Source organism: Ahaetulla prasina, chromosome 12 (assembly GCF_028640845.1).
Source record: "Ahaetulla prasina isolate Xishuangbanna chromosome 12, ASM2864084v1, whole genome shotgun sequence".
NCBI classification, from domain to species: domain Eukaryota; kingdom Metazoa; phylum Chordata; class Lepidosauria; order Squamata; family Colubridae; genus Ahaetulla; species Ahaetulla prasina.
The window spans coordinates 13,559,480-13,584,147 of NC_080550.1; the positions used below are offsets into that span (position 1 = coordinate 13,559,480).

The 24,668-nt window shown below is 46.6% G+C and overlaps 1 protein-coding gene across 1 annotated transcript in view; it reads left to right on the plus strand.

The window, feature by feature from the left end:
* The window catches only part of EDC4 (enhancer of mRNA decapping 4), a 46,817-nt gene that overhangs the window by 19,424 nt on the left and 2,725 nt on the right, over positions 1-24,668 (plus strand). The window contains exons 15-27 of the mRNA XM_058155057.1: positions 502-698; positions 1,218-1,306; positions 5,120-5,273; positions 6,940-7,406; positions 8,481-8,579; positions 9,523-9,675; positions 12,306-12,342; positions 14,057-14,237; positions 14,871-15,026; positions 15,979-16,094; positions 18,107-18,272; positions 19,729-19,915; positions 23,685-23,904. Coding sequence (XP_058011040.1) covers positions 502-698; positions 1,218-1,306; positions 5,120-5,273; positions 6,940-7,406; positions 8,481-8,579; positions 9,523-9,675; positions 12,306-12,342; positions 14,057-14,237; positions 14,871-15,026; positions 15,979-16,094; positions 18,107-18,272; positions 19,729-19,915; positions 23,685-23,904 — 2,222 coding nt within the window. The remainder of the gene's footprint in view (positions 1-501; positions 699-1,217; positions 1,307-5,119; positions 5,274-6,939; positions 7,407-8,480; positions 8,580-9,522; positions 9,676-12,305; positions 12,343-14,056; positions 14,238-14,870; positions 15,027-15,978; positions 16,095-18,106; positions 18,273-19,728; positions 19,916-23,684; positions 23,905-24,668) is intronic.

Genomic DNA, 24,668 nt, shown 5'->3' on the forward strand with positions numbered 1-24,668 from the left:
AACCTTTGCCGGGGTAACCTAGATTTGCTGCATTCTCTGGTTGGTTATAGAGAGGAGGGTTAGAGGAAAGAGCCTGTCTTTCCAATCATGGATATGTGTTGAAGCTCCGTTTTGAGGGGTTTTTTCCTGTTTGCCAAATCTTTAGGGTGGGTAGGTCTTCCCTTCGACTGTGTTGACTTACTCACACTTAACTGAAAGTAAGTCCCACCATTTCTTTCCCTCTTTGCATACCTTTTGCTTAGGAGAAGAAGAGGCAGAGCCCAAGGGGGTTGAGTCAAGAGAGGACTCAGCTTCGAGTCGTTACATCTCCACAAATGCTCCAAACACACCACCATTGAATTCCACTAAGTCGTTTGTAGCGCCAGTTTAGTGCTAGCAGTTAGTTGACTGGATTCTTTGTATAGGCTTGAGCGATAAATCTTCTGAACTGGGATTTAACCAGTGATCCTAATTCTTCGCGCCTGACGCCTTTGTGTTAATCTGTCCCTTTATGTTGCGAAGCCTTCCCTGATCACCTGGCCGACATAGGCATGGAAAGCCGAGGCTCTGAGAAGGGATCCATCCACGGTTCCCAGTCAGACTTGCGACGCATTTCGGAACTGTCTGTGCCCGTAGACTTCCTCCCGCCATCGAACGACACCAAACCTAAACTTATGACTCCAGACGCATTCATGACTCCCAGCACTTCTCTGCAGCAGGTGAAATGTAAAATTGGTTACTACCGGTTCTGTGGGCGTGGCTTGGAGGGATTGTAATGTGACTGGGTGGGCGTGGCCAACTTTTTTTTTTTACTTTTAAAAGCATTTTTTCGGCCGAAGAGGTTATAGAAAAAAATGCTTTTAAAAGGCTCCTCTGACGATCCCAGCTGAGTTGCCTGATCGTCAGAGGCTTTTCTTTTCTTTTAAAAGCATTTTTTTTGCCTTTAAAAGAAAAAAAAAGCCTCTGATGATCAGGCAACTCAGCTGGGATCACCAGGGCCTTCCGCTGAAGAGGTTTTAAAAGGCCCTTACAATCCCAGCTGAGCTGCACGATCATCAGAGGCTTTTTTTTTTTTTACTTTTAAAAGCATTTTTTCGGCCAAAGAAAAAATGCTTTTAAAAGTTTAAAAAAAAAAAAGACCTCTGATGATCGCGTGGCTCATCTGGGCATGTTGGGGGGGGCAGGGATTTTTGCTACTGGTTCGCGTTCAAATAACCCCACTCTGTCATCTGTACCAGATCACGGGATCTCCCGGAAGCAGTATTAGTTCCCTCACTGCTGTGACCACCATGAGCAGTACTTCGGTCGTCGAGCCCCCCCTTCCCAGGTAAGTCTCAATCGCGGGTTGAACTACAACTGTGATTTCAATTAAGGAAGAGGATTTATTTATTTATTTATTTATTAAATTTTTATACCGCCCTTCTCCCGAAGGACTCAGGGCGGTGTACAGCCAAAGTAAAAACAAAGATATATACAGTTTAAAACAACAATTAAAAAGAGCAAATTTTAAAGGCCGATTATTAAAATTTAAATTAAAAAGTTAAAAAATATTAAAACCCCAATTAAAATACATCACTAAATTATGCCAGTCCCGCTTTAATGAATAAATATGTTTTGAGCTCACGACGGAAGGTCCGAAGATCGGGCACTTGACGCAGACCGGGGGGAAGTTCATTCCAGAGCGTCACTGCCCCCACAGAGAAGGCCCTACTCCTGGGGGCCGCCAGCCGACACTGTTTGGCGGACGGCACCCTGAGGAGACCCTCTCTGTGCGAGCGTACGGGTCGGTGGGAGGCAAAAGGTAACAGCAGGCGGTCTCGTAAGTACCCGGGTCCTAAGCCATGGAGCGCTTTAAAGATAGTTACCAAAATCTTGAAGCGCACCCGAAAGACCACAGGAAGCCAGTGCAAGCTACGGAGCAGCGGTGTCACGTGGGAGCCACGAGCGGCTCCCGTTACTACTCGCGCAGCCGCATTCTGGACTAACTGCAGCCTCCGGGTGCACCTCAAGGGCAGCCCCATGTAGAGAGCATTGCAATAATCCAGCCTAGACGTAACCAGAGCGTGAGTGACCGTGCATAAGGCATCCCGATCAAGGAAGGACGAACTGGCGAACCAGGCGAACCTGGTAAAGGCCCTCCTGGCGACGGCCGCCAGGTGTTCATCAAAGACAGCCGTCCGTCAGGAGGACACCCAAGTTGCGAACCGCCTCCTTTGGGGCCACTAACTGCTTCAACAGTCAGCTGCGGATCCACCTGACTGTACCGGGATGCCGGCATCCACAGCCACTCCGTCTTGGAGGGATTGAGCTTGAGTCTGTTTCTCCCCATCCAGACCCGTACAGCTTCCAGGCACCGGGACAGCACTTCGACCGCTTCGTTGGGGTGGTCCGGGTGGAAAAGTACAGCTGAGTATCATCAGCGTACAGATGGTAACTCACCCGAAACCACTGATGACCTCACCCAGCGGCTTCATATAGATGTTGAACAGGGTGGGCGAGAGAATCGACCCTGAGGCACCCCACAAGTGAGGCGCCTCGAGGACGACCTCTGCCCCTGTCAACACCGTCTGCGACCGGTCAGAGAGATAGGAGGAGAACCACCGATAAACGGTGCCCCCACTCCCAATCCTCCAACCGGCGCAGCAGGATACCATGGTCGATGGTATCGAAAGCCGCTGAGAGATCTAATAGGACCAAGGCAGAGGAGCAACCTGTCCCTGGCCCTCCAGAGGTCATCCACCAACGCGACCAAAGCCGTCTCCGTGCTATAACCGGGTCGGAAGCCGGACTGGAACGGGTCCAGATAGACAGTTTCCTCCAGGTGCCGGGGGAGCTGCCATGCAACCACACTCTCAACAACCTTCGCCACAAAGCGAAGGTTGGAGACTGGACGATAATTACTCAAAATAGCTGGGTCCAGGGAAGGCTTCTTGAGGAGAGGTCTCACCACCGCCTCCTTCAAGGCGGGAAAACCCTTCCAACAAAGAAGCATTTATAATCCCCTGGAGCCAGCCTCGTGACACTTCCTGAGCAGCCAGCACTAACCAGGAAGGGCACGGGTCCAGTAAACATGTAGTTGCATGTAACCTCCCCAGCAACCTGTCCATGTCCTCGGGAGCCACAGAATCAAACTCATCCCAAATAACCTCAACAAGACGCGCCTCTGTCGTCCCGGCTGTATCATCGCAATCTTGGTCCAAACTATCCCGAAGCTGAACGATTTTATCGTATAGATAACCGTTAAACTCCTCAGCTCGTCCCTGCAGGTCATCCCGTCCCTCTTGAGGAAGGAGGGAACGGGTCACCCGAAACAGGGCGGCCGGGCGGTTATCTGCCGATGCAATGAGGGTGGAAACGAGACGCCGCCTCCTCATTGCCACTAGGTAGGTCCTAGTAAAGGACCTCACTAGTGTCCGATCAGCCTCGGAACAGCTAGACCTCCAAACACTCTCTAGGCGTCTTCTCCGGCGTTTCATCTCTCTCAGCTCCTCGGAAAACCAGGGAGCCAATTGAGATCTACGCCGGGGCAGGGGTCGCAGCGACACGGTCCAAAGCCCCAGCCGCAGCCCGTTCCCAGGCCGCAACCAGTTCTTCAGTCGTGCCGTGGGTAAGATCCTCAGGAAGCGGCCCAAGCTCCGTCAGGAACCTCTCCGGGTCCATCAGGCGCCTGGGACGGGACCAACGCATTGGCTCCGGCTCCCGCGGTGGTGAGCGGCGGTCTGAAAGTCTAGGCGAAGAAGAAAATGATCTGACCATGACACCGGTTCTTTCACTAAATCTCCTAAATCCAGATCATTTACCCACTGACCAGAGATAAAAATCAAGTCTAGCGCGCCTCCCCCAATGTGTGTAGGGCCATCAGTTACTTGAATCAGGTCCAAGGCCGTCATGGAGGCCTGGAACTCCTGAACCACCGTCGGCGACAAGCCGGCAGATGGCAGGTTGAAATCCCCCAAGACCAGTAGTCTGGGGATCTCCACCGCCACGCCAGCAAGCACCTCTAGCAGTTCAGGTAGGGCTGTAGTCACGCAGCAAGGAGCCAGGTACGTGATCAACAGCCCCATCTGATTCCGGTGGCCCCACTTCACAAGGAGGGATTCACAGCCAGCTATCTGAGGAACACCCTCGGCTCCAGACTTTCTTTAATCACAACCGCCACCCCCCCACCCCTACCTTGGGTCCTCGGCTGATGGAATGCACGGAAACCCGGAGGGCACAGTTCGACCAGGGGTACACCCCCTTCTGTGCCCAACCAGGTCTCCGTAATGCCCATAAGGTCCGCGGACTCCCTCTGAATAAGATCACAAATCAGGGGAGCCTTGTTAACCACGGACCGGGCATTGCAAAGCATCAGCCTAAGACCCAAGCTCTGAGGGTCTTGACCATCCGGGGAACGAGTGAGGACTGGGGGGCCGGAGCACGTGATCGCTTTTAAACATCGAACACGTGCTCCCAAAGAGCGATACGGCCCCCTGCCTCCGCCATATCTGCCCCTCCCACTCACCGTACAGATGGAATAATGTTCTCCGCTCTGTACAATCCCCTCCCGCCCCGTCTTCGGACCAAGTGAAATAGTGTCGTGAGCCCGCGTTGGGACTGGACATACCCTCCCCGACGGGTCACTCCCCCTACCCGTCAATCCCCTCCCCCCCTTTAAAAGCCCCTTATTGATTGATTGAGGCCAACTCGGCAGTATGTGGCCCTCATAAGCTCATAAGAGCTGCCAGAAGACAAGAACAACTCAGAAAGCAGGGTCAACTTGGGAGTAAAGCCACACCTTGGAGGGGATTGGCCCCTCCCATTGGAAACAAAAGAGGAGCGAACGGGGAGTGGGCTTTTGCAGGAAACTGTTTGTTCTGTGACTTCTGAGAGATTGCCAAGTTTTGCCTTGTACTGCGTTTGGAAACTAGTTACTTGGAAGCCTTCCAGGCGAGATAAGGTCTGTGTTGATAAATATTCCTTTGAAAAACTGTTTGGACAGGCCTTGCTGACTGTGAATGAAAGGAATTCACAGTCGTGTAAATGAAAGAGGTTTTGCCGGGACCACAACTCTGCTTCCTGCTTTTTAACGGGGCCTAGGTCAGAACAGGGTCCTCTATCTGTTAACTCTGGTCTTCCTCTTCCTTTCTGCCTGCGCCAGGCCATCGGAGGACATGTCCCTAAGCCCAAAGATGCAGCTTGATGCCAATCTCACCCTGAGTGGCAGCAGTGGGAGTCTCCAGGCAAGCCCGCGGAACCATTCTGTCCTGCTCCCAGGCCTTCCTGACAAACTGACCCCAAAGGTCCCCATCCCGGTAAGGTAGATTGTCTCCTTGAGACCATCATGATTCTTCTCAACTCCCCCTACACCTTCCTTGCAACATCCGTGCCTTTACTTGCCCAGGCTGTCTGGTCCTGATGGTTTCCGGTAACCTGACTTCCCCTGCGCTTTCTAACTTAACTGTTGATTTTTTAAGCAGACATTTTTTGTGCATACAGTAGTGGCCAAAATTGTGGAAACCTTTTGGGAAAAGTGTATTTTTGAGGTTTGATGGCTAATAACACTTTTTTGGGGGAGGGGGGAGTTTCAAGATAATCCTATTCCACTGCTGGAATGGCCTGGGAATAGCCCAGACCTTCACCCAATTGAACATCAGTGGAGCCGACGAAAGAAACTTGTTAGTCAGAAGCGACCCAGCAATAAGACCCAGTTAATAGAAGCAATCCTTCAATCTTGGTTTCACATTAGAACAGCTGCAGAACTAAAAGTCTTGGTTCACTCCATGGGAAGACGTTGTAAGGCCATAATTCATGCTAAAGGTTACCCAACTAACTGACATGGTGATAATTTTTGTATATCTCCTTTTTTCTATCGTGATAATTTTTGTGTATATCGTTTTTTTAGGGTGGTCATTTTTGTATATCTCGTTTTTTTTAGGGTGATCATTTTTGTGTATCTCCTTTTTTCTACGTGTTTCACTTTCCTTCTTTATACTGTAACTGCTATTCTAATAGCAAATCCTTCATGAAAGTTATTGCATTATATTCTTGATTAAATTATCTTTCCATTGATATATTATTTTATGGTACTAATCCCCACAAAAAAGTGGTGTTATTAGCCAGTTTTAGAAAATACACTTTCCCCAAAAGGTTTCCACAATTTTGGCCAAAAGGTGAAAGAGCCTCCTTTTTCCATGCAAAGCTTGCATTTGGTATGCACTATGCATGTCCACGCGCTGCATGCTTTTGGTGTGCAGCTGCATTTGGTGCACACTGCGCATGCGCCAGCAGCAAACCGGTAGCAATCGCCAGAGGATTTCACCACTGAGCTATACATCTACTGCTCATTCTACATTTTGTGAACTAAACCATCATTGTTATCATCCAGCCCTGTTAATGGAAAGGGGAAGGTAGGCGAGAGATGTTGGGATCAATTTTCCAGGATTGTGTAAAGCAGCGGCTCTCAACCTGTGGGTCACGACCCCGTTGGGGGTCGAATAACAATTTGCCAGGGGTCGCCTAAGACCATCGGAAATATGGGAAGTATACTTGCGAGTCGAAGAATCGCGAATTTGGCTTCAGGCGCGATGAATTAAAAAAGAGAGAAATCTTTGCTCTGATGTCTCCCTCTCAAGCCAGCTGCAATCACTCCCAATCGCTAGCCTAATCTGGCTTCAGGCGCGATAAACTTAGTAGGAGAGGAGTCTCCGCTTTAATGCCTCCGTCCTCAAGGCAATCGGAAGCAGTTCAGATCGCTAGCCAATACGGCTTCAGGCGCGATAAATTCAAAAAAACAGTTTGCCGCTTTTTTTCCCCTGCTGAGGCGCGCTGAGATCGCTGCCTAAAAAAAATTTTTACGGTTCGGGTCGCCACATCGTGGGGAATTGTATTAAAGGGGTCGCAGCACTATAAAAGTTGAGAACCACTGGTGTAAGGAATGCTACAAGAGAATCAAGAGAATCCTTTGTTTTTCTTCTCAAGGTTTCCCCAGGGAACCCTCCTCCTTTGGCTCTGGAGCAAGAGGAAGTGGAGCCTCTGGTGGTACCCCAGTCCTCGCCAACTCGTGAGCGCTCCCCAGATGTCATCTCCTCAGCCTCGACCGCCATGTCCCAGGACATCCCTGAAATCGCCTCAGAGACCCTGCAGCGCAGTTTCGGTGCGGCCCCGTCTGGCCTGCCGGTAGAAATTCTGGACTCCAATCATCACACGGACAGCATGGCTTCGGCGGCCTCCGCTCTCCACTTGCTTTCTCCGCGCAACCGTCACAGTTCAGAACCCAGCCATCACTCCTTGGACATGGCCCCCAATGAGGTGGACATGCTGACCGCCCCCTCGCTGCTGGAGACGGCCTTACCTCAGGAAAATGTGGCGCTGGATAGCGGGGTGAGTCAGCCGTGGCCGGCCGCTCCTGACATCACCAGGGAGACCAGGAACAGTATGGCAGACAGGTAAGGTCGACTCCATTGCTCTTCCCTGGGGTCCGGAAGGGACCATCCCTTAGTTTGTGACAGTAGGTGATTGGAAACAAGTAGGATGTGATGTGTTGCTGGTACAGTATGACTCAGAGAAACTCTTTTAGTCCAAAACTCTGCATGTAATTGTTGTAGTCCGCCAGCAGCCTGCAGAGCTGGCAACTGAGTCAGACAGCGATGAGGCTGAGAAGAACGTGGGCCAGTCCTGGAGGCTGGAGAAGGCCCGGATGAGGGCTGGGTCGGAGGCAGAGGTGGGGCCAGGGCCATCTGGGAGTGATGTGCGGAATCCGGCTAACAGTAGTGAGGCAGAGGAACAGGAGGAGCCTGTTCCTAATGCACGCATGAGAAGAGCTGCCAGAAGGCAAGAGCAGCTCAAGCAAAGAGGACGACTCGGGAGTAGGGCCAAGAGATGATTGGCCCCTCCCATAAGGCTTAAAAGACCAGCAATGGTGTTTGGGCTCTTTGCTGGAAAACAACATTGATAGAATTGCTCCTTGTCTTGCTGCATTTATTTCTTGTTGGCGTCTTCTGCTTTTGAACTTTTGCCCAGAAAAGCCTTTGGCAGTTTGCCTAATTAGACCAAGGTTGGTGATAAGACTGAAGAATTGTGTTACGAAGAATTCACTTTGATTTAGTTTGGACTACGCTGAGAATGAGTTAATGAGAATGAGTTCTAATAAAGTCTGTTTTTGAATTGATTGCGTCTACTACTATCTACTTGGGCCTGGGTCACAACAGTGAGTCCGAAATAAAATTGAAATCCTGTAGAGCAGGGGTGTCAAACTCAAGTCATCACAGTGGCATCACATGACATATCAGGACTTTTTCCCCCCCTTCGCTACATCGGGTGTGCCGTGGCCAGCGCGTGATGCATCTGGCCCACGGGCCGGGAGTTTGCTAGCCCTGCTATAGAGCATTTTCCGCTAGAAAGGAGAACTCCACTGGTTTCTATGTGCGTGAGTGCTTAAACCTTTGGCGCCTGAATGGATAAGACAAGAATGCATTTGGGTTAGATGCAACGTGTGTCTTCTGTTTTATTTTCCTGTGCAGCCCCAGGAATGAAGTGGAAGAGAAGCACAAGAGCTCTTGTCACAGGCATACCTACCGCTTGTTGCAGCACGACAGCCAAGATGCCAGTGCCGAGCAGAGGTATGGGCTACGTGCCATTCTCGCTTCCTCCCTTGATGCTTCTAGCACAGCAAGGCAAATGAATTTGAGGAAAGTGCTGCCTAGTCTAAAATCCCAGAAGTAGGGAACATTGTCATCGAAAGAAACTCAGACCGTTTTCTTCCCTGGCATCTTAAGAAATAAGAGACTGGGCTTTGGGTCTCAGGGGACTAACATTTAAAGGTTCTTGCATAAAAAATTATCGTATTTTTCGGACTATAAGATGCATCGGAGTATAAGACGCACCCATGTTTTCAAAGATCTAAACAAGAAAAAAAAAAGTTTTTGCCCTCCCCGGCCCCCAGGAGCACTCTGCAGGCCTCCCAGACCCTTTGTGTGTCCTGTTTTCGCAAAAAATAGAATAGAATAGAATAGAATAGAATAGAATAGAATAGAATAGAATAGAATAGAATAGAATAGAATAGAAAATATGGAATGGAATGGAAATAAATGGAATAGAATAGAATAGAATAGAATAGAATAGAATAGAATAGAATAGAATAGAATAGAATAGAATAGAATAGAATAGAATAGAATAGAATAGAATAGAATAGAAAATATGGAATGGAATGGAAATAAATGGAAGAGAAGAGAAGAATTGGAAGGGACCTTGGAGGTCTTCTAGTCCAACCCCCTGCCCAGGCAGGAAACCCTACACCACTTCAAAACAAATGGTTATCCAACATCTTCTTAAAAACTTCCAGTGTTGGAGCATTCGCAACTTCTGCTCGCAAGTTGTTCCACTGATGAATTGTTCTCACTATCAGGAAATTTCTCCTTCATTCTAAGTTGTTTCTCTCCTTGATTAGTGTGATGAATTCCACCTTATTCCACTGCTGAGCTAAAGTTGATCTGAGACCCCTATTTACAATCTCCTTTGCAGGGACATCTCACAAATGGACTTTCCATTCTCTTCCCTCTGCAGTGATCACGATGATGAAGTTGCAAGCTTGGCTACCACTTCGGGCGGGTTCACAACCAAAGTAACTGCCCAGCGGCTGCCGGTGAAGGACTGGAAGGCCAAAGTTTCTCCTCGGGCCTCCCCAAAGCTGAAGAGGAAGGGGAAGAAAGATGACAGGTTGGTGTGTTTATGCGGTTGGAAACGGCGGCATTCCATTGAGCAACCAATCAGAGAGAAAGGCTGTCAGAGCGTTTGCAGCGTGACTACTAGTAGGAGACAACCCAGGAGCAAAACACAGCACTCAGAGACTTAGACATGTGTAACAGTGTTTTATATACAAGACATATACAGAAATATACACGATAGGCAAATACCTGACAAGCACTCAATCTTCTTCTTAACTCTACCCGGAGAACTTAGCAATGGATACGGAACACAAGGAGGGGAAAATATGCCCTCTCCTGGCTGCCTTATATAAACACCTCTTAAAGTGGTAAAGACTTTTGAGGACCCCTTCATAGTCTACAACTGGCTATACCAAGAGTCAGCAACCTGCGGCTCTGGAGCCGCATGTGGCTCTTTCACCCCTCGGCTGCAGCTCCCTGTCACTCAAAATATGCATCACAACTGGCAATGCGCAACCACCCACCAGCACGCGATTTATTGAGCTCTTCAACGCCCGGTAGGCCAACCATGGATAAATCCAAGAAAAGAAAAGTTTCAGAAGAAAACAGAACGTTTAATTCAACTACATATGCTAGTTTTGTAGCCACTCAAGAAATAGTGGCACTATTTCTTGAGTGGCTCCCGGGCATGGGAAGGGTTTTTGTGGCTCCCGGTGTTTTCCCGGGTCCAAATGGCTCTTTGAGTGTTTCAGGTTGCAGATCCCTGGGCTATACCAATCCTGATACATCTTCATCGCATCAGCTTTAAAGTTGCCTCAGCTTTACAACTGGCCAGCTCTTAAATCTCAATACTTTAACAAAGGCAGAGAGATAGACAAATAGATGGTGGTTGATAGACAGACAGACAGACATGGCAGGCATAGGTAGACAGACAGACAGGAAAGATCAGACCAGACAGACCATTTCCATAAGCTTTTAGTCTCACATGTCTGAAGATTCTCAGTCATCCAGGTTGTGGTTGTCCCAAAGGTGCTTTTTCAAGAGGCAACTGGACTTTCTGGGGTTTTTTTTTTTCTTTGAAGACGTTTCACTTCTCATCCAAGAAGCTTCTTCAGCTCTGACTGGATGGTGGGGAATGGAAGGATTTATCCTCCTAGCAGACAGCTGTGTCTTCTGCGTTCTTTTAGAGAGTCGTCGAGGCCACTGGAGGTTTCTCTCTGTCCTCAGGGTCATCTGAGTGGTGCAAATGAGTATGGAGCTTTCTGGGAACGGCTGCAAAGACTGTTTTGTGGAGCTGTGTCTTCTGCAGGATGTTTTCTGCCCTGCGTCCCTTCACTTTGGAACACAGGCACAAGCTGTTGGGGATGAGTCTCACAATTGTACAATCTATACCCTTTTTCACCGGGGCTGTCACCGTAACACGGCCTTGCTTACAGAGCGCACAAAAGCCAAAAGGCGGCATTGCCAACCAGCAAGTCGTATGTCGGAATTCTACTTCTCCCATGAGTTTAGAACATTAAAACAGAAATGACATATATTGTATACTGGGAAACCTTTCAGATACTAGCTAGCTTCTTATCTATTTGTCTAGCCATCCATCTATCAATCAATCCCAAATGAGATATTCAATTCCACCATTATAGTTCAACCTATTTTAAAACATCAACCTCCTTGCAGCTTTATATACGAAGAGATATACTGCCATACCTCTGGGGAGGCACCCAATTGGAAGCCACGGCTGTCTTCGTTAAGCTAGGAATTTGTCCTTGGCTTTTTTTACTTAGGTGCTTCCTTTTATTTATTTATTTATTTTTTTCATAAAAAAGTTTTATTTTTACAATCATATCAAACAGCTCATCCAATGTACAGTTATATACAATTAGTCGGGCTTGCCCAGTCACCACCCCACTTTTTAACACTTCCCTCTTCTACCTTCTTCTACTTTCCAGACCTTCCTCTCCTTCTCTTATCTACATCCTCTCCTCCCTCCACCCTACACTCCTTCTCCCTCTTCTACCCCTCTTCCTTCCTCTTCTCCTCTTTCCTACCTCCTGCTCTCTCCTCTTTTCTCCCTCCCCACCGTTCTAAAATGGTAACTGGGCAGACCCGACCCTACATTAATTATATTTATACATCTTCAATAATCCCTGTACATTAACCATCACTCCATCCTTTACTCTCAACCCTCCAATTCCCCTCCCCCTTACCCCCCACCCCCCACCCCGACTTCCCAGAACAAAATGCAGGGTATCAAAACTAACAATCATAATCCAAAATATTTCCTAAATTATAATCTCTAGTCACCCCACACATAATCACACTCTCAATTCCCCTCTCCTTCAAAAATATATCTAATACAAAATATTTCCTAAATTTACTCATAAGCTATTCGATAAGTATCAAATCTGGCAGAAATGGCAAAAATTTCTGCTTACTTGAAAGACTATACACAAGAAAAATATATTTTAGAATGGAAAATGTGGATTGATTATATTCAAAATAAGTATCAGGTGCTTCCTTTTATTGCTGTTGCCATTCTGGCATTGAGAAAACAGGTCCTTGGCTCGGTTATTGGGGTGAGAAATTATCAGAAGAGGGTTGTTTTCAGTGGAGGGAAGAGCCATCTAAGTTGAAGTTGTCATCGTGAGAGCGCATCATTTAACATCTTTTCTTCGGTTGCAGGGATGCGCCACAGTCCCCAAGGTCCTTCGATCAGCAGGTTGGTGCAAACTTTTTTTATTTATTTCGCACTTTCTCTTCCCCGTAAGGAATGCCTTTCTGTTCCTATCCCCTCTTCCAAAATTGCAGAGGTTTAGAATTTATTTATTTATTTATTTTATTTGTCACAACAGTATATATAAGCATAAGCATGAAATAACTATATGATATATAAGCATATATATAAGCATAAGTATAAAATAACTATACGAATTGGATACAATCAAAGGGGACATTGGGACAGGGACGGTAGGCACGCTGGTGCTCTTATGCACGCCCCTTACAGACCTCTTAGGAATGGGGTGAGGTCAATAGTGGACAGTTTTTGGTTAAAGCTTTGGGGATTTTGGGAAGAGACCACAGAGTCAGGTAGTGCATTCCAGGCATTAACAACTCTGTTACTGAAGTCATATTTTCTGCAATCAAGATCGGAGCGGTTCACAATAAGCTTAAATCTATTGTGTGCTCGTGTATTGTTGCGATTGAAGCTGAAGTACTCTTCAACAGGAAGGACATTGTAACAGATGATTCTATGAGTTAAACTCAGGTCATGTCGAAGGCGGCGGAGTTCTAAATTTTCTAAACCTAGTATTTCAAGTCTGGTGGCATAAGGTGTTTTGTTGTGGGATTGTGGGATGAAATGAAGTTGCGCGATAATGTCTGTCCCTAGATATTTTTATTCATCATTTGCCTCAATGATCATGCTTGTCTTTTTAAAAATTTAAAACTTGATATAGTTACCTTAAAAGCCGTGATGGCACAGTGGTTAGAATGCAGTACTGCAGGCTACTTCTGCTGACTGACAGTTGCCAGCAATGGCAGTTCGAGTCTCACCAGGCTCAAAGTTGACTCAGCCTTCCATCCTTCCGAGATCGGTAAAATGAGGACCCAGATTGTTGGGGGCAAGAGGCTGACTCTGTAAACCGCTTTAAAGAGGGCTGTAAAGCACTGTGAAGTGGTATATAAGTCTACGTGCTATTGCTACTGCTTGAAGAGTTGATCTATTCACCTGATTACGCCTTTCTATCAAGAGAAAGTAAGGCTGTTGAAATAATTGCCTCCCAATCCAGCCTAAGTTAAGCCTAGCCACACTGATGTATTTAAAAGTGGTACAATCAATTAATGTTGAAATCTGTATTTAGGAGGCAAATTAGAACATGGACATTCAGTGTTGTTCTGATCCTGAGGCCACAGGAGTAAATCATCTTCATATCAGCCGTGGAGGCCATCTTACTTGGTTGGGGGTGATACTTGGAACCCCGACACTTCATTTAATGACTCCATAATCCCTTGTGGGGTGGAGTCTGGGCAACTTAACGGAGCTAGCAGAGTGTTTTAATGGCCGGATGCCCTTCCTGTCGCCAATGCAGAGTTCTGTTCAACAGATATATTCTCAGTGTGCCCAGAAAGAGCAATATCTGCCCCTATCTAGGGATCAAACTCACAGCCTCCTGATTGTGAGGCGAGAGCTCCACCTCTAGGCTACCACACCTCTCCATCTTAATTGAAATAAATGCTTCTTCCCAAATGTTTCTTCGCTTGCGTCATTTATGAATATTTTTCTGCCTTTCCCCCAAATGACTGTCCGCCGTGGGTGAGCCCAGTTCGTTCCCTACCAGAGGGACAAACTCAGTGGGATTTCCTCTGAACAAAATCAGCATGATCCACAGAAAATCACAGCAGGCTGATGTTTATCTTGTGCCTTCTCCCTCCAGAATGCTCTTGAATACCAGGAGGAGCTGATGTCTCTGCTCAGGACCCAGCAAAGGGAGATTGCTGAACTGAGACAAAATCAGATGGAGCTGATGCAAAGGCTGGCAGATCACCTGGATGCTGTCCAGAGCTCTCTTATGGGTCACATCGAGCGTGTGATCGACTCCCAACAGGAGCAGGAGCGTATCCTCTCAGAAAAGGCTAACCGGAGTTTGTCTCATTCACAACACTGGGTTTGGTGATCCGCAGTAGTGGCCTTGCGGTTCTTGTGGAGTGTCATGTTTCTACACACACACACACGAATGGACTTGGGGTGGAAGGAGGAGAAGGGGGGCCTGTTTGCTTGACGTAGTTAGTGGTGGTGGGTTTTTCCCTACTTGCTGTATTTTACCTCAGAGCCAGATAGGGTCATAAAAAGAAAACCGTGTTCTCTAAGCAGCTTGACAAATTGAGAAAGCTGAAACGGTTAAAACATCTATCTGAAATGAATTTTACTGCACCGAATTTTTTTTTTTAAAAAAAAAATTAAACCAAATAAAAAAAGGAGAAACAGTATGAACAATGTCCTCTTTAGCCAAGTCTAGTTAGCAAGGAAGTTTGTGCCATTTCTTTTCAGGAAGTTGTCTCCTGCCACATCCAACAGCTGGTCCCTCAATCAATTCTTCTAAATATTCTTAGGCTGACTCTGTAAACCGCTTAGGGCTGTAAAGCTTTATGAAGGGGTATATAAGTCTACGTGCTATTGCTATTGCTATCTTTGGGATCTCTAGTCTGTGCACCCTTTCTTTCCCCTGTTCCTTAACTCTTAAGTTTCAGAGCGGAGGCTGGAACAGGCTCTGGCAGAAGGACAGCAGCGCAGTGGGCAGCTGCAAGAGCACCTGTCCCAGCAGCTCTCCCAGTCCCTCTCTACGGCTGCCTGCAATCGGCTGGAGAGGACCATCCGCGAGGAGATGAAAAAGACAGTGCCCCCTTGTAAGTCTTGCACAGCAGATGATGAATTGCTCACAAAGCATCCTGCATGGAGAACATGTTGAATTGGAAGTTCTGTCACCCTTAGGCTATTTTTCTCTCGAGGCTCTGGATTCTGAGTTGGAAACGCCAGGAAAAAAAATGGAAGCTAGTTGAAGGGCATGATAGCACCCATTAGCCCTTCCTTCCTTCCCTCCCTCCTCCCTTCCTTGCCTCCTTCCTTCCCTCCCTCCTTCCTTGCCTCCTTCCTTCCTTCCTTCCCTCCCTCCCTCCCTCCTTCCTTACTTCCCTCCTTCCTTGCCTCCCTTCCTCCTTCCTTCCTTCTTTCCCTCCTTCCTTGCCTCCTTCCCTCCCTCCTTCCCTCATTCCTTCCTTCCCTCCCTCCTTCCTTCCCTCCCTCCTTCCTTCCTTCCTTCCCTCGTTCTTTGCCTCCTTCCTTCCTCCTCCTCCCTCCTTCCTTCCCTCCTTCCTTCCCTCCTTTGCCTCCTTCCTTGCCTCCCTCCCTCCTTCCTTCTCTCTTTCCCTCCTTCCTTCCCTCCTTTGCCTCCTTCCTTCCCTCCCTCCTTCCTTCCTTCTTTCCTTCCCTCCCTCCTTTGCCTCCTTCCTTCCCTCCCTCCCTCCCTCCTTCCTTCCTTCTTTCCTTCCCTCCCTCCTTCCTTCCCTCCTTCCTTCCCTCCTTCCTTCCTTCCTTCCTCCCTCTCCCTTCCTTCCCTCCCTCCAAGAAAAAAGAATATGAATGCTTACAGTTCATAGCTGTGATGGAGAACAGATATTGTTAAACTGCAAAGAATTGTAGCTAACGGGAGCAAAATGAAGGATGCAGGAAGGATGCATCTCCAATATCTGGAGCTGTATGTGTTGCCTTCTCTCTTGTTTTCAGAAAGGGTTCATCCGCAGCTTTTCCTATCTGTTTACTCCAAAAGTAAAGGATTTGGTCTCCTTTTTTGTTTACCAGGTGTATCTAAGAGCTTGGATCCCATCACTGGGCAGCTGAGTAATACTATTGCAAATAAGCTAACAGCCATCGAAGGAACTCTAAAGGAGAACATTGCCAAACTGGTGAAATCAAAGGTGAGAACTTCCAAGAGCAGATTTCTCTCCAGTTCTCTATGCTATGACCGACACCCGTTTTGGAGCACGTACGACCACGTTCTCTGCTGGCTCTTCGGTTCAGGTATCGCCTCCTCAACCTGAAGCTACAGGTAGTCTTCAACTTACGACCACAATTGGGATGCAAATTTACATTGCTAAGCAAGGCAGGTCCTAAATGAGTTGTTGCACCAAATTTTACAACCTATTTTTTTTGGGGGGGGGGTCACAATTGTTAAGCAAACCACTGCAATTGTTAAGTGAATGACAGGACGGGTAAGCCAATCCCATTTTCCTTGTTGACTTGTTAGAAGCCATCGGAGAAAGTTACAGAGAATGAGCCGCGGTGGCGCAGTGGTTAGAGTGCAGTATTGCAGGCTGCTTCTGCTGACTGCCGGCTGCCTGCAATTTGGCAGTTCAAATCTCACCAGGCTCAAGGTTGACTCGGCCGTCCATCCTTCCGAGGTCGGTAAAATGAGGACTCAGATTGTTGAGGTCAATAGGCTGGCTCTGTAAACCGCTTAGAGAGGGCCGTTAAAGCGCTGTGAAGCGCTATATAAGTCTTAAGTGTTATTGCTGTTGCTACAGATGGCAATCACATGACCCCAGAATGCCGTAACCATTGTTAAATAACCTGCTGGTTGCCAAGCACCCATATTTTGATAATACGTCTCTATGGATGGCGCCCCGGTCATCATTCACATTCACTAAATAAATTTAGAATTTAGAAAAACAGTTGGAAGGGGCCTTGGAGGTCATCTAGTCCAACCCCCTGCTCAGGCAGGAAACCCTACACCACTTCAGACAAACGGTTATCCAACCTCTTCTTAAAAACTTCCAGCGTTGGGGCATTTGCACCTTCTGGAGGCAAGTTGGCCCACTGATTAATTGTTCTAACTGTCAAATTTCTCCTTAGTTCTAAATTGCTTTTCTCTTTCATTAGTTTCCACCCATTGCTTCTTGTCCTGCCCTCAGGTGCTTTGGAGAATAGCTTGACTCCCTCTTCTTTGGGGCAGCCCCTGAGATACTGGAACACTGCTTTCATATCACCCCTAGTCCTTCTTTTTTTTTTTTAATTTGAATTTTTATCCCGCCCTTCTCCGAAGACTCAGGGCGGCTTACATTGTGTTAAGCAATAGTCTTCATCCATTTGTATATTACATACAAAGTCAACTTTTATTGCCCCCAACAATCTTACTTACGGGACCGCCTGCTGTTACCTCATACCTCCCACCGACCCGTACGCTCACACAGAGAGGGTCTTCTCAGGGTGCCGTCCGCCAAACAATGTCGGCTGGCGGCCCCCAGGGGAAGGGCCTTCTCTGTTGGAGCACCTACCCTCTGGAACGAACTTCCCACTGGCCTACGCCAAGTGCCCAACCTTCAGACCTTTCGCCGTGAGCTGAAAACACACTTATTTATTCAAGCGGGACTGGCTTAACAGTTTTATTAAACTTTAATTGGGGTTTTATTATTTTAGGGTTTTAAATTTTAATTTTTTAATGTCGGTCACTTTTGTAATATGCTCTGTTTTAAATTTTTTGTTTTAATTGTATATATATTGGGTTTTTTATCTTTTGGCTGTACACCGTCCTGAGTCCTTCGGGAGAAGGGCGGTGTAAAAATCTAATAAAATAAATAAATAAATAAATCTGGGTCCTCATTTTACCTACCTTATAAAGGATGGAAGGCTGAGTCAACCTTGGGCCTGGTGGGACTTGAACTTGCAGTAATTGCAAGGAGCTGTGTTAATAACAGACAGACTTAGTCTGTTGAGCCACTAGAGGCCCTTTTTCACCAAACTAGACATACCCAGTTCCGTTCTTCATATGTTTTAGCCTCCAGTCAGGACTACCGGCACAAACAGCCTCCAGACAGCAGCAGGTTTAGCCCTTCAGCCAAAGAGAAGTAGGGGCCACTTCTTTAGTGACTTCTTGTTGCCTGGAGATCATTTTGATAATCCTGGGGGGAATTTCTGCCTCCTTGGTTTCCAGAACCTTACCGACACCATCGCCCGGGCAGCCACCGATACGTTACAGGTGCCCATGCAGACAGCATTTCGAGAAGCCTTTCAAACTATAGTTCTACCTGCTTTCGAGAAGAGCTGCCAGTCTATGTTCCAGCAGATCAACGACACCTTCAAGCAAGGCACGCAGGAATGTATGTCATTTTTATTGCCCTTCCGTTTCCCAACTGTTTTGCTCCCAATCCAGGAAATGATGGTTTATTGAAGCAGATGAAACAAATGTCAGTTGAACGGCTTTTGGGCTCAGGGACAACGGGGACTAACAGTGAAACTTGTGCGTTGGGATGCCTTATGTCTTCTCTCGGCTCATTCTGCTGATGGCAGTATCCAGCTGGCCATTATCGAACACCTTCTCAGGATGGGTTCCACAATAATGTAAATTCTCTTCCGTTTGGAATAATTTCCATGAGATTCTTTTGAAAGTTTCAAAGAGGTGGTTTTTTTTTTATTGTTGTTGTTGTTCTTTGGCTTGACTTTCAAGATCACGGTTGGTTGAGCCAGACTCAAAAGCCAATTTTTTTTTTGGAAAATTTTTTATTTTTAATTTCTTATTTACATATTGTAAATGTACATTCTCTTATCCATAATTGGTCATACATATACGTATTTTTTTAAAGAAAGCATCAAAATAAAGCATTTTAATTACATTCGGGGTTGCTCTTCTACCCTTTCTTTTCCCTCATTTCACAACGAATCTTCTCCTTTCTTTCCCTTCCCTCCCCTCCCTCCTCTCCTCTCCTACTTTCTTCCTCTTCCTCTCCTCCTTCTTCCCTACTTCCCCTTCCTTTCTCCTGCTCCTCCCCTCGTTTCCCCCTTTCTCACCACCTCTCCTACTCTTATCCCCTATCCTTTCTTCCTCTCCTTTCCCCTTTCTTCCATTCCTCTCTCTCCCTCTCTTCTTCTATCTTACCCTCTATTCCTCTCTCCTTTCTTTCTTTCTTTCTCCTTCGTTGTGCGAGATTTATTCCAGTGAGATTTTTGAATAGATTGCACTGCCCTGTTTCTCTGGACTCTGATACCGATCTCAGAATTTTCTGAGGTGAAACTTTTGTCCAAGGAGATTCCCAATACTTTGGCCAATGTCTCCAGCCTCTCTCGATTGCACTTTTTGGCATGAACCGAAAATGCACAGCGGATATTCAAGGCAAGACATTTGGTAAGGTTCATGTCAATTCATGAATCTCCTATGCCTTGCGATAAGAGTTTGATAAACGGTGCTATGTTTAGGTGAGAGTGGCGACATAAGACATACTACACATAGTCCGCAACGTACAACTTACATTGAAGCCTTTCGGTTGTAGGTCATTGCGGTCGCAAGCCAAGTCACCTTGGCTCAATTTTACCGTTATTTTTACGACAGTCATTACAAAAGTGGCAGCGGTCATTAAGGGAACCACGCGGTCATAAAGTCCAAATCCACTTCGAGAAGGGGTTGTTAAGTTTACTTCGAATGGTTGATAAGCAGCAGGTTGTAATCCAAGGATAGCAAGGATTCTAAGCAAAGATGATGAGAAGCAGCACGGGAAATAAGGGACATGAAAAAATTGGCTTTAGTCGCCCCATTGGCTATTTATGAATCCTCTCCCATAGATATTCTGCAGTTGGAGGCTCAGTTGAAGAATAAGAAGGCGCGGGAACAAGAAGCCCGGGACTCTCTCTTGGGCCAGCTCCGGCAGATGGTCAACTCGTTCCAAAGTGCAACTGACCAAATGACCTCCACCATTACAGCCAGTGTGCATTCTGAGATCCAGCATCAGCTTCACGTCATTGTGGGCAAGTAAGTGTGTCAGAACCCTAGGTGGGCGCCCCCTGTAGGAGGAGTTGATTATCGCCTACTGTTGCAGTGTCCATGGTGCCCTTCCACAAAGTCAGATTACGAGTCCTGGGTCCAGTGGTGAAATGTACAATTTGTTACTGCCGGTTCTGTGGGCGTGGCTTGTTGGGGGAGGTAATGTGATTGGGTGGGCATGGCTGAAGAGGTGGTTTTTTGTTTTTTTTTTGCATTTATATCCCGCCCTTCTCCGAAGACTCAGGGCGGCTTACACTATGTCAAGCAATAGTCTTCATCCATTTGTATATTATATACAAAGTCAACTTATTGCCCCCAACAATCTGGGTCCTCATTTTACCTACCTTATAAAGGATGGAAGGCTGAGTCAACCTTGGGCCTGGTGGGGCTTGAACCTGCAGTAATTGCAAGCAGCTGCTGTTAATAACAGACTGTCTTACCAGTCTGAGCCACAGAGGCCCTGTAGCAAAAATGCTTTTAAAAGGCTCTAACCATCCCAGCTGACCCATGCAATCATCAGAGGCTTTTTTAAAAAAAACTTTTAAAAGCGGTTTTTTGGCCGAAGAAAAAATGCTTTTAAAAGTAAAAAAAAAAAACCTCTGATGATTGCATAGCTCAGCTGGATTTGTGGGGGTGGGGGGGCAAGGATTTTTGCTACCGGTTCTCCGAACCACCCACCACCATTGCTACTGGATCGGGCGATCCGGTCCGAACCGGGAGCGTTTCTCCCCTACGTGGGTCTCTTTGGTAAACTGTAGATGAGAAAAATAGGAATTATTCCTGTAAGGAAGTGAGGAAGAGGGAAGCCATATTTATGCATAATGTGACCTAAAACCCCAGCTGTTCGATGTTAGATATTGAGTTGTGTAAGAGGGACTTCTTGAGTAGAAAAACAAAGCCATAAATTGATTAAGCACATTCCAAGCCAGGTCAGGCTAACTTTGGCAGGGATGTAGCTGAATACTGAAATAGATGGTATTGTTACGATGAGCATGTGGTAAACTATCGGGGCATTTCTAGTCCTGGAAGCTGCTGCTACTTAGCCAAAAACTTATCTTACATAAGTTGGCAAAGGATAATGAGGGGCGTTAAAAGGGTGGTTGTTTTGGTCAAGATTCACAAGCCAATCTGATATCTGTTTTGTAGATAATCAATCCATTTTTGCCATTAACATTCCATGACAAGATTCTATTTGCCAATACTGGCCTCCTGAAGCTTTGAAGCAGACAACGAAAGCTCCTCCTCCGGTATCTTCCGTCTAGCTCCTCCCACAGCTTCCATACTGGGATCCTGACTTTTACTTTGAGACTGTTGCTCTTCTTTTCGCTTAAGGGCTCCTCTTGTCACCCTTTGCTCTTGTGGTTCCTCTAATACTGGCAGCAATAAAGGCTCTTGGATCACCACGCCTTCTTGAGTCTCTTGAAGTTTTTCTATCACTTCTATTTCGACTTTCAAAACTGTAGAAAGAAAATCCTTTGCCTTTAAAACAGTGTCAATTCTATATCTCCTTCCTTGATAGAATACTGTCAGTCCAACTGGCACCTCCCATCTGAATTGAATCTGATGTTTTTTAAGTTCTTGTGTAAAAAAAGCAAATTCCTTCCTGTCTCTTAACATCTTTGAAGGAATCTCTTTCAACACCTTCAACTCCTGTTCTCCAATTTTTAAAGTTGTCTGATATGAAACTTGCAGAATTTGATTTCTCATAGTCCTTTTCACAAAATAAACCACAATGTCCCGAGGAAGCTTTCTCTGTCTTGCAATCCAAGAATTAACTCTATATATTTTATCAATTTGGTAAGCTACCTCTTGGGGTCCACTTCAATAAATTCAGCCAATGCTTCTGATATAATTTTCTTAAGTCTTCTCCTCGCTCTTCTTGCATACCACAATTCTAAGAGCTCCTTCCATAAGTTTATATTGTAATATCACAACCTGATCTTCATTTTGATCCACTTTTTTCTGAACACCTTTCATTTTGTCTTCTAAATGCTTATTTGACTGAGAGATCTGTTGCATTTCCACTTCCAATCCTTCAATTTTTTTTTACTCAGTCCTTGAACTGCCATAAGAATATCTTCTCTTATTTTTGCATTAAAATTCTCCATCATCTCTTTTTGCCTATCTTCAGAAAGTTTTAATTGTTCTTTCAATATTTCCTCAAGACTTGGTTCAGATCCCCTTTTTCCAGAATGCTTTAAAGGTTTAGCTGCCATTCTGTCTTCAAAAGAATCAGGAATTCAAACTTAATAGCTCTCCTTCCCTCCTTTCAGTATAAAAAAACTCCGTTTGTAACAATCCACAAGTAACGCTACTTCATCGTACTAAAAAAATTTTACTTTCACTTTCAGACGCCATTTTAAAAGTCAATTAATCAAAGACAAAGAAAGGTTTCAAGTTTCAAAAAGGGAGTCGGTACTTGCCGTGCTGATTCTACATCAAAGATCGAACGCTTGTGAAATTCCCGTCTGCTTAGAATATCAATCAATTTAATAAGTCCTTTAGAGCAGAAGCGACATTCCCACTCCTTTTTCCTGATAAAAACAGGAGCGTGCTGAAGTTGGAGGGAGTGGAATTCGGTGGGGTCATAAATCCAGGAAAATTCGCTCTTGAGAGCAAACCCCCTGTCAGACCTGCCACTTTCCCACAACTCTGATAACCTCTTTCACCCAGAGGTTATGCTAAGCTCAGTGAACAGTGATTTTTTTTTCTGTTTCACTGACTTTTACAATCTTCTAACACGGAGTGCTCTGTTAGAGCACCCAGCAGGAGGGTGACGTCACTGGAGCCCATATCAGATTGCCTTTGAATAATTAGAAAGTTATTTTATGTAATGGGGAGGGGGTTGGGAGATGAAAAGCTTTGGATGTGGTTATTTGGATTGGAAGGGAAAATTTTATTCTATGTTTGGTTTATGTATAACAATACCTTGTGATTGACCCGGGAAGCCGGGGGAGGGAAAGGGTTTTTGGGGGAGGAGGGGAAAAAGGAAATGTTTTGTTTTTAAAAACTCTTTCAATAAAAAAAAAAAAAAGATTCACAAGCCAAGAGAAGGTTTGGATGGATCAGAGCCAGTTGTTTTGTTTTGCTACATTGTGTTAGATAACAATAGTAATAGCCCTTAGACTTATATACCGCTTTACAGTGCTTTTACAGCCTTATCTAAGCGGTTTACAGAGTCAGCCCATTGCCGCCAACAATTTTAGGTCCCCATTTTATCCACCTCGGAAGGATGGAAGGCTGAATCAACCTTGAACCCGTCAGGATCAAACTGTTGGCAGTTGGCAGAGTTAGTCTGTAATACTGCATTTTAACTATTGCACCACCAAGGGAGGGAGGGAGGGAGGGAGGGAGGGAGGAAGGAAGGAAGGAAGGAAGGAAGGAAGGAAGGAAGGAAGGAAGGAAGGAAGGAAGGAATAGCAGTAGCACTTAGACTTCACAGTGTTTTACAGTCCTCTAAGCGGTTTACGGAGCCAGCCTCTTGCCCCCAACAATTTTGGGTCCTCATTTTTTCCCATCTCGGAAGGATGGAAGACTGAGTCAACCTTGAGCGAGATTTGAATTGCCAAATTGCAGGCAAGCCGGCAGGCAGCAGAAGAAGTAGCCTGCAGTACTGCACTCTAACCACTGCGCCACCATGGCTCATACCCAAGAAGTGTTGAGTGCAAAAAAAATGTGTTTTGTCCCGTGGTGTTCTGCACCTTCCGTCCTTTAGGATCCCTGTGACCTCTTTTCTTCTTTCCCCCCTTTTGCCCAGCATGCAAGAGTCCATCTTGGCTCAGGTGCAGCGAGTCATCAAGGGGGAGGTGAGCACGGCCATGAAGGAGCAGCAGGCCGCTGTCACCTCCAGCATCATGCAGGCCATGCGCTCGGCTGCAGGCACGCCCATCCCTGCCACCCACCTAGACTTCCAGTCCCAGCAGGCTCACATGCTGCAACTTTTGCAGCAGGGACACCTGAACCAAGCCTTCCAACAGGTATGCATCCTTCTGACTCGGAAAGCCAGGTAGACTGTCCAACTGCCAGTTCCGCAGACTGCTGGCGGACCACAACACCCTGCCTGTCGTGTCCCACTCCTCCGCTGACGGCCAGGTCAGGGAAATCCGAATCAGGCGTGCCTCTGCAGCTCTGCCAAAGTCCTAGCAAAGTTCTCAAGGCAGGCAGGAGACCAGAAAGTGACTTCAGCAATCCAAGGTAGACTTTGCCTGACTCAGAGAATGCCAGAAAGCAGACCCTTTATATAGGCCATGGGGTGTGGCTCCATGACTCAGCACTTATCCAGGCCTGCCCCTCCCTTCCTTTTGCTGACGCCACCTATCAATTCTCCTGAAGCGAGGGTCACTCCAGTCTGCAGCTGTTGGTAATTGACCTTCCTCAGGCTCACATGCTGTGGGGGAGGGGGAGGGGTCTAGTTGCTCCGTTTGCCTGGGCATGGAGCCAGAGCTGGGGGCTGGAGGCACTTCTTCCTCCTCAGCCTGTCTGGGCATGGAGCCAGGGCTGGGGCCAGGAGGCATGCTAGGACATTCCTCAGCGTTCGGAAGCAGATAAGATGGGCCCGGCTGCGGGGAAAGCGGACGAGGCACAACACTGCCCTTCCAACAGCCATAAGTAGTGCCTGCCCTCTCGAAGGTGCCATGTTGAGGTCACGAACTCCTTTTGCATTTGGGATCAATAGCAATAGCACTTAGACTTACATACCGCTTCACAGTGCTTTTACAGCCCTCTCTTAAGCGGTTTATAG